This window comes from Moschus berezovskii, chromosome 4, assembly GCF_049115385.1.
Source record: "Moschus berezovskii isolate FMDL1 chromosome 4, NW_MosBer_1.0, whole genome shotgun sequence".
Lineage (NCBI taxonomy): Eukaryota > Metazoa > Chordata > Mammalia > Artiodactyla > Moschidae > Moschus > Moschus berezovskii.
Window position 1 is genome coordinate 4,678,376 of NC_142463.1, and position 11,496 is coordinate 4,689,871.

The 11,496-nt window shown below is 50.0% G+C and overlaps 1 protein-coding gene across 1 annotated transcript in view; it reads left to right on the top strand.

The window, feature by feature from the left end:
• Window positions 1-685, top strand: part of DRC11 (dynein regulatory complex subunit 11) — a 175,038-nt gene extending 174,353 nt beyond the window's left edge. The window contains exon 19 of the mRNA XM_055403644.2: window positions 193-685. Coding sequence (XP_055259619.2) covers window positions 193-318 — 126 coding nt within the window. The 3' untranslated portion in view covers window positions 319-685. The remainder of the gene's footprint in view (window positions 1-192) is intronic.
• Window positions 686-11,496: the final 10,811 nt, after the last annotated feature.

Here is an 11,496-nt window from a genome sequence, read left to right on the forward strand (position 1 = left end):
TTAACTCTTTAAAGTGAAAATTTCAAATAGTGTAGAAATATACAAAACCCACTAAGAAAGAACATACCTTAAAAGCCCAGTGTTTAATGACTGCTTGCCCCCTTCCTTTCAGCAAGCTTTTCTTTATTTTTAAGGGCATACCAGTGAATTCATGTCATTTTCATATTTTCCTAAACATCTGTTTGATTTCAGGACTGGTATGCCAAGACCCCTATGGGTAAAAAGCGAGCCTTGGCATTAACAGGAGGTAACAAAGAAAATGAAAAGGACAAAGGAAAAAAGGAGAAGAAAGGGAAAAAGGAGAAAAAGAAAAAGTAATGCCTTTCTGAGGAGCTGGGGATGCAGGTGTCTCTGACTTGACAGAGGAGACTGACCATTGCCCATCTGAAGACCTGCACTGAGGCCCCTCACCCATCAGCCCTGCTCCCACTCAGGTCTTCACAGGTTGACCATCAAGTTAGCTGTCCGTAACAACTATTTCTACAGCTTGTAACTGTTTCTTAGCCTATGTAAAGTTTGTATATAACCCGAACTCACTCTTCACATACTCCACAATCTTTCCAAGTTGGACACTTCATCTCAACATTACCAGTTGCCAGATTTAAATGTTAATAGAAAATACTCTAATTTGACAACTAGTAAGTTCAGTCTGTCATTGATACTTCTAGGTTTTTATTAATTCATGTATTCTGTATATTATCTTGCACATATTTTAATGAATTAATTCTTTTCCCTATTCATATACTTTAAATAATGGAATAAATACTGTTTTTCTTGAACTGACTCAGTAATTTGGTTGCTAACGCTAAAAAAGGATTTTTAAATTGATGATTTCAGTCTTCTGACTTTGAAGATGGGGAAGCTAAGACCCAGGGTCACAGAGCTAATATTTGGAACACTGAGGCTGAAGTCATTGCCTCAATTCCCAGGTGACTGATCTTGAGAAGCACTGGAACACTGGCAGGCCAGCAGCTAGATGAAGAGTACAACATGAAAATGGAGTAGGGGCTTCCCCAGCGATCCGGTGGCCCTGGGTTCAATCCCTGGCCAGGGACCTAAGATCCTGTGAGGTGTAGCCAAAAATAAAATGGGATAAGAATTGTAAAAGAGAAATGCTAAATAAAGAAGTAAAAAAGATGCTAAGAAAAAAAGAAAGAAAGAATAGAAAGATGAGGGTCGAAGATAAAATTCAGTTTTGTAAGAACATGAATGGCTACTTGGTAGAAGACAGTAAGTGACCCACTTCTAAACTGTGAGAACACAGAGGAAGGAGACAAGCTAAATTTAATTAAATTTAATTCAAATTAACTGTTGCACAGTTTGGGGCTATGGCACAGAAAATTCTTCAATCTCCTCTATATACCAAGCTCTGTCTCCAGACTTTCCTGAGATTTTCAATGGGTTAGGTCTTCAATGCCCGAAATGACCAGTGGTTCCCAGGCATCTTCTGGCCATCAGCACAGACCCCTCAGATTTCCAGGCATCTTCTGGCCATCAGCACAGACCCCTCAGCTGCGTCTGTACAGGACATGGACACAGATTAGGAGAGAAAGACAGCCCCAGGCTCATGTGACCAAATCTGCTCTGTATAAACTGGAAAGTCTCTGAATCTGTTCTCGCGAACAAACCACTTTTCCAAGTGCACTGCCATGGATTCGCCAAAGGAACCCCGGCTTCAGCCTGTCAGCCTGCTGACCCCTTAACCACCCCAGACCATGTCTGGCCAAGGCTCCGAGAGGCCTGAGGGAGGGACAGACTCCCCACTCCGAGCCCAGAGAGCAGGGAAACCTTCATCTCTCCAGGGTGATCGCCCTCTTTTCACGTGGCATGGGAGTAAACCCTTGGTTTTGACCCCAGACGAGTACTTCAAGGCTCCAGGGTTTGGTGTTCATTGCAAATAATAGAATCTAGGTTATAAAGCCATGAGAATCACTGCATCATCGTCCACTGGCCAGTTCATCAAACCATAAGGGATCCATGTTTAATTTATTTTTACTTACTTTTTGGCCACACCACTCAGCATGCAGGATCTTATTTCCCCAACCAGAGGTCAAACCTGTGCTCCGTGCAGTGGAAGTGCAGATTTTTAACCACTGGGCCACCAGAGAAGCCCCACAATCCATGTTTAAAATCCGAGGTCTTCCTGGGAAAATGATGCAGCCATGTGCTACAAGCCCTGTTCTTACCTGATGCAGAGAAATGACAGCCTTGACTGATGGGAGGAAAGGAAAATAAAAGCATGCAGAGAGGGGAAGAAGGAAGGGATTGCAGGAAGGAAGGACAAACAGACACTTCTGAGCTGGGGCCTGAGCTGTTCCTGGGCCATGATGGGACAATTCGCCCCTCCTGAGCACGTTCTTAAGTGAAGGAGACAGTAGTGAATGTCATTAACCCTCATTAAGGGAGCTTCTGTGCAATGAAATCTGACTAAAGTGGAATTAAAGCTCTCTGTGGCTCTGCCCTCAGCCGGCTCTGTTTTTGGATCCGGAACCACGGTGGGCTAACTCAGTGTTCCTTTGAGCATGTTCCTGAGACCGTCAGTCCTTAAACAGACACCTCTGTCCAGAACTAGCCGGTTTAGGACACCCTAACGCTGAGGCTTCCCAGGTGGCAAAGATGCTAAAGAACTCACCTGCCAAACTAGGAGACACGAGTTCGATCCCTAGGTTGGGAAGATCCCCTGGCAGAGGAAATGGCAACCCACTCCAGTATTCTTGCCTGGGAAGCCCGTTGACAGAGGAGCCTGGTGGCCTACAGTCCATGGGGCCTCAAGGAGTAGGATATGACTGAGCATGTCTGCAAAGTTCAAGTGCACAATGCTCTAGAAACTATTTTCGAGGTTCTTCCTGATGCTCCACCCATGTGTGATATGAAGACAGTAATTGTGAGTGGTGTCACACGGTTATTTCAAAGAGTGACACTAGCTTCAGCCACTAATGATTTTAAGGGGCCCAAACTACTTAGAGAAGTGGCCTCTGGTGCCCTTGCAGGTCTGAAGATTTTAAGAGAAGCGTAGATGATACTAACGAGCACAGAGAAACCACAAAAGACCAATGGGTTTGAAACCAAGAGGGCAGCTACTTCAACAGTAAGGTTTGGAAAATCAAAGGGATCTTGACCCAAAATACATCTCCCTGCACCACTAGGCTTCCCAGGTGGCTCTAGTGGGAAAGAACCCACCTGTCAACCCACGAGGCAGACGAAGGTTTGATCCTTAAGTGGAGAAGATCCCCTGGAGAAAGAAATGGCACCCCACTCCAGTATTCTTGCCTGGAGAATCCCATGGATGGGGGAGCCTGGCGGGCTATAGTCCATTCAGTCGCAAAGAGTTGGACACGACTGAGCGACATCCATACACTGTTAGAATCACGCATTCACTGATGTGTGGTCCCTTATCCATCCCCAGTCATTAGAAGACACAGTTGCAGCATGCAGGGGTGTGGGGCTCATTCTCCAAGTCTATTACTGAGCACCTTCTATGTGCCAAGATGCTCAACGGAACTGCTTTGCAGTCTAGAGGGGGAGGGGCCATCAATAAAAGACTTACATACCGGCTGCATGGAGCCAGATCTGAACAAGGGGTATGGGGACCGGGGCACCCACCCTAAGACTTAGCCTAAGGGATCCAGCTTAGCAACGATTTCTGAATGGAGAATCTAAGATTCTGTGAGTATATGGCAGGTTTGCCTGATTCCTTAGATCTTCAAAACGGCTGCACTTACTGCCCATATAACTACCTAAGACAGCGTATTTAGGGCCCCTGGCACATGGAATACACTCCCTATGGGTTTAGTGCCTTGTAGACATTTCACAGTGCACTTTGCTTATTGGGCTTTGGGGCAGTAACCCAGAGCCCAGGAGTCTGCCTCCAGGAGTCCTGGCCTCTGCCCCCCTACTCCGCCCTCATACCCACCCCCACCCTCCAACTCCCCCAACCCACACCCACTGGACTGTCATCGGAAGTCTCTCTCTTCACAGAGAGACAGGGCAACTCACCCAGGTCCTCCACATGGCAAACGTACAGGGTGTCGCTCTTTTGGCCTAGAGATTAAGCATCTCAGAAATTCTGTCTCCACATCAATTCTAGTGGCTTAGAAAAAAGGCCTTGACTGACCCACCGCCCTTCCTGGCCGTGGACCCTCCACGTCTTCATCGGGCAGGCATTTGGTCTTTGCCTCGTGGAGCTGCAGTGACAAGCGATCCCAGCTCTGATCAGTGTGCCGAGCAGAGCCAAGCACCCGGTGAGGTCTCCGTGAGCGCCACCTGCTTTTCCACGGCAGGTCCCCAGCTTCCTGAGACGACAATGCTATGTGGTGACGTGATGGGGGGCTGCCCTGGGACTCCCCTGCCTCCCCAGGGCTGGGGTGCACGTGCAGAAGCCGGGACCCTCTGCAGGGTCCCCCCACCACCCCCACCCCCAGCCCTTCCCCTTGACCATTTCCCTTGTGGGCCCATCTGGGACAGTGTGGGCTCATCTCTAGAGACCCTGGGTAGAGAGACCACCCCTCCAGCCTGTCCTCAGGTCTCTCCCAGCCCGTCTGGAAGGAGATCAGCCAGCGTCTAGGAGGAGGGCCGTGGCTTCTTGGAAAGCCCTGTGGTCCGGGCCCAGCTGACTCCAGATTCACAAGCGAGTTGGGTGACCTTGAGCCAGTCCAACCATATGCATCCACACACACACAATACATAACACTGCACACAAAAACACACAAGCCACACACATACAAGCGCACACACAAACACGCAGATAGACATAAAACACACATGCACAGATACTCACATATGTACACATCCCACCCTTATAAACCCATGAGCACACGTTCACGTGCACACATGCATGTACACACCCCCATAGCCCCCACTTTCTCAGCAGGGCTGATGGCAGATACCCTTGACGCTGGCATCCCTGAGCCTCAGGGCTCCCCGCAAGAGCAGCACAAGAGGGAGGTGTCCCCGCAGGCACTCCTGGGCCGGGCAGTGTGTTTACGAGCTGTACTCAGCGAGTGCATGGTGAAGACATCCGCCTCCTGATCCCTGTGGGATGAGGTTGAGGCCCCCTGCTGCAGCAGGAAAGGCTGACTTGGCCCCCCATGGCTCCCCGCTGCACAGGGAGCAGGAAGGGCTGCTCAGAAGAGCACGGCCACAAAAAGCCCAAACCAGACTCCCCGCTCTCCACATGGAGCTCAGAGAGGTTGTCGGCCTTCCCAAAGTCACACAGTTGCTCCAGACACCAGCGGACCACACGCGCGACTCGGGGGACCGGGAGGGAAGCTGAACACCGGGTGGTGCAGAGCCCGACTCCTAAACAACTGGGCTCGGACGCATCCCTAAGGAAGGCACCCACAACATCGCGAGGCAGAGTCCTCTGTCTGCAGCCGAATATTCAGCATCTCTACAGCAAACAGAGCAGTGTGCTGGGGTCAGGGTGGGGGTTACCCCAACAGAAGCAGACCCAGTGCTGATGAAGAAGATAAAGAGCTGGAGTCAGAGCTGCCGTGCTCTGCATGTGATTCTCTGAACATCCTGGCTGATTTTATGTCCCAGAATTACAGATTTAGGGCTGGAGGCCTGTCTGGTGAGAGGTCTTCCTCACCCTGGAGAGCAGGGGCAATATTCGTCTGCCCCTGCAGAGTCAGACATGACTAAAGTGCCTTAGCACAGACACGCTCTCACCACCTGAAACTTCCTTTAGAGTCTTTCTTCTGAAGGAGAACTTTCCAATAGTCTTCTATCAAAATGAGAACACTCGTGAGAGGGGAAGTGCATTCGTGACTGTACCGAGTTATGACACAAATACAATAAAGGTCCTTTGCTCACCAGCCAGGATTTGAAGGGGAGGTGTTGCCAGCACTTTAGAAGCCCACTTGCAGAGATGTCCAATCAACAGACGAAGGGATAAAAGAAGATATGGTACATATATACAATGAAATGCTGTTGCTCAGTTGCTGAGTCGTGTCTGACTCTTTGCGACCCCATGGATTGCAGCATGCCAGGCTCCTCTGTCCTTCACCATCTCCTGGAGTTTGTTCAAACTCATGTCTGTTGAGCCACCAACTCATCACTGACTCAATGGAATATTACTCAGTCATAAAAAAGAAGGAAATAATGCTGTTTGAGGCAGAATATCATACTAAGTGAAGCAAGCCATACAGAGAAAGACAAATATCATATGATATTGCATATGTGTGAAATCTAAAAAATAAGGTACAAATGAACTTATTGGCAAAACAAAAAGAGATTCACAGACATAGAAAACAAACTTATGGTTACCAAAGGGGAATGGGGGTAAATTAGGAGCTTGGGATTAATACTCACACACACTATATATATAATAGATAACCAACAAGGACCTACTGTATAGCACAGGGAATTATATTAATATTGGTAATAAACTATGAGCAAAAAGAATCTGAAAAAGGATATATGTATATATGTATATAAATAACTGAATTACGTCAATGCTGCTGCTAAGTCACTTCAGTCGTGTCCGACTCTGTGTGACCCCATAGACGGAAGCCCACCAGGCTCCCCCATCCCTGGGATTCTCCAGGCAAGAACACTGGAGTGGGTTGCCATTTCCTTCTCCAATGCATGAAAGTGAAAAGTGAAAGTGAAGTCACTCAGTCGTGTCCGACCCTTAGCGACCCCACAGACTGCAGCCTACCAGGCTCCTCCATCCATGGGATTTTCTAGGCACTAGTACTGGAGTGGCTTGCCATTGCCTTCTCCGGAATTATATCAATATATGTATATAAAGTTATGACCAGTTTACATAGCATACTAAAAAGCAGAGACATTACTTTGCCAACAAAGGTCCATCTAGTCAAAGCTATGGTTTTTCCAGTGGTCATGTATGGATGTGAGAGTTGGACTATAAAGAAAGCTGAGCGCCAAAGAATGGTTGCTTTTGAGCTGTGGTGTTGGAGAAGACTCTTGAGAGTTCCTTGGACTGCAAGGAGATCCAACCAGTCCATCCTAGAGGAAATCAGTCCTGAATATTCATTGGAAGGACTGATGCTGAAGCTGAAACTCCAATCCTTTGGCCACCCAATGCAAAGAACTGACTCCTTGGAAAAGAACCTGATGCTGGGAAAGATTGAAGGCAGGAGGAGAAGGGGATGACAGAGGATGAGATGGTTGGATGGTATCACCGACTCAATGGACATGAGTTTGAGTGAACTCTGGGAGTTCGTGATGGACAGGGAGGCTTGGTGTGCTGCAGTCCGTGGGGTCGCTAAGAGTCTGACACGACTGAGTGACTGAACTGAACTGATGTGTATAAATGGGGCTTCCCAGGTGGTTTTAGCAGTAAAGAACCCGTCTGCCAATGCAGGAGACATGAGAGACTTGGGTTCGATCCCTGGGTCAGGAAGATCCCCTGGAGAAGGAAATGGCAACCCACTCCAATATTCTTACCTGGAGAATCCCATGGACAGAGGAAACTGGCAGGCTAGAGTCCATAGGGTTGCAAAGAATCGGACATGACTGAAGCAATTTAGTGCATGTATATAAATAACTGAATTACTGTGCCATAAACCTGAAACTAACACAATACTCTAGATCAGCTATACTTCAATAAAAAAATAAATACAAGAGAAGAAAAGAAAAAAGAAGAAGCCCACTTGCTGGACTTCTGCTCTGGGTGTGGCACACATGGGCCACTTCCAACATCATCCACCCAGTGAGATTTGACATTTTCCTCATCAGCCAGGCTGCCAAGTTCATGGGGCTCAGTGGTGGGGAGGTCTCCTTGGGTGGTACCCTAGCAGGGCTGGGCCTGAGCAGAAGCTGGTGCCAACCAGAAACCTCGGTCTCCCCACGGCACACACGGGGGTGCGGTGTTCACCGGGTCCTAGGGGCTCCCACGGCTCCCTGAACACAGCAGGTTCCCCCGCCAGGTGACCTGCCACAGCCAGAGTGGGGATGACAGCCTCCGTCCTAAAGGACAGAATTTACTCCAAGTGGAAACTAATTGATTCTGCCTCAGCAACTTTCCCAATTTGCGAGAGTTCTACAATTGAAGGATGAGCTGATGGGGAATGCTAGCTTTATATAAAACAGTTAGCCACAGACTTCAAAGGGTTCTTGAAGGCAAATTTAATTACATCCGCCCCAACCAGACATCCAAAATACCCTCGCATAGCTTTTGTGTGTGTATTTATACTAAGTACAATGCCCACGTCCGATGACATTAGTATGTCTCTTTACATCGTTGAAAATAGGAGTCCTTTGGAACTGGTTAGAGCAAATTATAATGCCCCCAGCCAGGGCCTTTTGTTACGCAGCTCTTCAAAGGGGGAGCCTGCCTGGCCCTCTGAAAGCTGTGGGACCACTGGAGTTCATTTGAGAACCCTCTACCCCAAGTTGGTCTTGCAAATTATTTCTGCCCTATGCAGAGAGTCTCTTTACTGTCCTCCTGGCATCAAGTGACTTTGAATCTTGCATAATACATGCTCACACATACACAGGGAAGGGATTATTGTGCTGCCAGGATTTAATAGTGTTTATGGTAATGAGCTGAAGGGACACGGGATGACAGAGGTTTTGTGTTTGTCCCTGAAGCGCGATGGTGCCGTGTCCGGTGGCAGGAGAGCATACGAGCTGTGTGGGCTCGGCCTGCACCTACAGATGGGCCTCTGCCATCCTCCAAAGGCTCCAGATCCAGACACGGGCGGCACTCGACCTTGGTGAAGCCCATTCCTGCCCTCTCTGCTGGTTCCGGGAAAAGGAGGCGCGATCAGTCAGCCAACACTGAGATGACAACCTGATCACACAGGTTTCTACTGCAGCTTCGTGGGCTTGGCTCCCGAGGCTGGGCGGTGAGCTTGCTACAGGCCAGCACCAAGGGGCGCTCCACCCCAGACCCTCAGCTCTATGGAAGGTGGACCCAGCCTCTCTCCCAGCACTAAGGAACCAAACTGGGACAGGCACCCCTGTGCAGACGGCAGCTGAGAGCTCGCCACCCCTGCAGAGACTGACATTGCGTCTCTGATGGCTGTGACAACCAGGGCCCTGTGCAAAGCCAACCCCGAAGAACCAGACACTCAGCTCAAGGCTTCTGTTCCCGATGAGGATGGAGACTTCTCCCATTCTTCAAGGAGCGCACTGAGAGTTTGATGAAGAGCTGGACCAGTCAGGCACCTGCCCAGGGGACCAACTGAAGGGACACCAGAACAACCCTGGGACCACAGTGCCCTCAAGTGGAGCGTGGCCAGCACTGCTCTCGATCAGTTTGCGATGGGGGACGTGCCCTGTTAAGCCCAGGCCATGCCAGAAACCTCTTATTCTAAAGGTAAAGCCATGTATCTTGAGTACATATGAATAAGTATCACAGGTGTAAGTATCATACCTATGAATAAGTATCTTTGTTTACAAATAGAATACAGGCTATTCTGCCATCTCCAATAAGCAAATGTACAAATATTCAAAGAATGCCCTTTTTTTTTTTTTTGCCTGCTTGGGTGACCTCCACCCCTCAGCCCGTCCCTGCCACCTCATCTATTCTGCAAACATCCACAGGAAATGTCCATCACACGGTTGTCCCTTCCTGGGGACTGTGGGACATCTCAGGAACAGACAAGTCCATGTGGAAGAGGGGCGGGAGAGTAAGCATGAGTGAGAAGAGACGATTACTGAACTGGCAGTTCCTTTGGGCCTATTCCGTGCATGGCGCAGACTGCTACCGACCTTGTGATGAAAGTGGTTCTCAAGTGTGAGCCGACTGAGCACTGGATGGACTTGGGTAAAAGGCGGGGCCTGGCCACAGGGCACAACTTGGAGTGTGAGGTTGCTGTGCAACAGAGGGTCTCAGCTGACTGCCTGTGCTATGGTCCCAGCCAAGCCCTCACCTGTCCAATAGGAAATCATGCAAGTAAGATTCCAAGTCCTACTTGTGTGTTTCAGCGGGTCTTCAGTCACTAACTTCTTCTACTCGATCATTACTGTTGGCCAGAGTCTGCCTAGGAGAACCACGTGTGCAGGCTGAGTTGCTTCAGTCATGTCCAGCTCTTTGCAACCCTGTGGACTCTAGCCCGCCAGACTCCTCTGTCCATGGGATTCTCCAGGCAAGAATACTGACTGGAGTGTGTTGCCATGCCCTCCTCCAGGAGATCAACCCAGAGGTCAAATCCCTGTCTGTTGCGTCTACCTGTACTGGCAGGCGAGTTCTTTACCACTTACCGCCACCTGGGAAGTCCCGTGGTAGGGCCATGACTTTGGCTTAAGAGATGGACCTGGAAGACTGCTGCTGGCCATTCCCCTTGCAGCCGCAAGGACATGTTGTTTATGTCAGCAGCGGTAGCATCAGCTGGCCGCAGCTGACCTTCTGGGCCACAACAATGCTGCCACGACAAATATCATCTCAAGGATAGCTTTGATCCGTGCCTTGTCTGTTTCTGCTGGATGGATTCTCAAAAGTGGCCCAACTAGGCCAACGTTTCACACACACAGAAAGTTGAAAGTAGAAAGTAGCGGGGAGTGAAAATCATAGACTACGGGGCTGTGGCCTCCTACCAGCCCTCCAGGGCTGAGGTCTCCTGAGTCATGGACTTCCCAGCAGAGGACGCCGGTCCATCATTTCTGCCATCCTGGAAACTGGCCAAGGACAGGTGGGAACAACATCGCAAGAGCCAGGCCCTGTTGGAGACATCTCCTGAAGGCTCTGTGTCCGCAGATGCCTTTGGAGGGGCCCCAGTTCTGCCCTGGCGCCACCCTCTCCAGGGTCACTCACCAATGGGAAAGCAGGCAGGCCACGATGCTTGTGCTGTGATGTGTTAAAAAGGCCCCAGTCCCTCCTACCACACCAGACACAAAGGGAAAGAGGAAGGGGCAAGGAAGTCATGGTCAGGAAAGGATTGAAATAAACTCCCGTTACCGTCATCTGGAGGACTGATGCTGAAGCAGAAACTCCAATACTTTGGCCACCTGATGCGAAGAGCTGACTCATTGGAAAACACCCTGATGCTGGGAAAGATCGAAGGCGGGAGGAGAAGGGGACGACAGAGGATGAGATGGTTGGATGGCGTCACCAACTCGATGGACATGAGTGTGTGCAAGCTCCGGGAGTTGGTGATGGACCGGGAGGCCTGGCGTGCTGCAGTCCATGGGGCCGCAAAGAGTCGGACACGACTAAGCCACTGAACAACAGCAACCTTGAGAGCAAGGAAAGAGCCTCACTCAGACCCCCACTCCCCACATTCTCTGGCGAGATGGACACCTCTGGGAGGAGTTTCCCTAGAAGCTGCCACTCGGCACCGGCACCGGGTGTCCTGCTTGCGATGGTCACGGAGGACGGCTTTGGCCCCCGCTGAGCGGGATCTGCATCAAAATGAGGCGCTGAGTGGGGAGGGGAAAGGGGAGCTGCGAGTCAGCAGACGTCAATTCCAATGACGCGACATGAATAAGCTCTCGAGACCGGGTGCACAGCATCGTGCCCACAGTCAACAAGTCTCTGCGCCTGTGAGCACCACCAGTCCTGGCCGACTGTGCGTCCCCACGGAC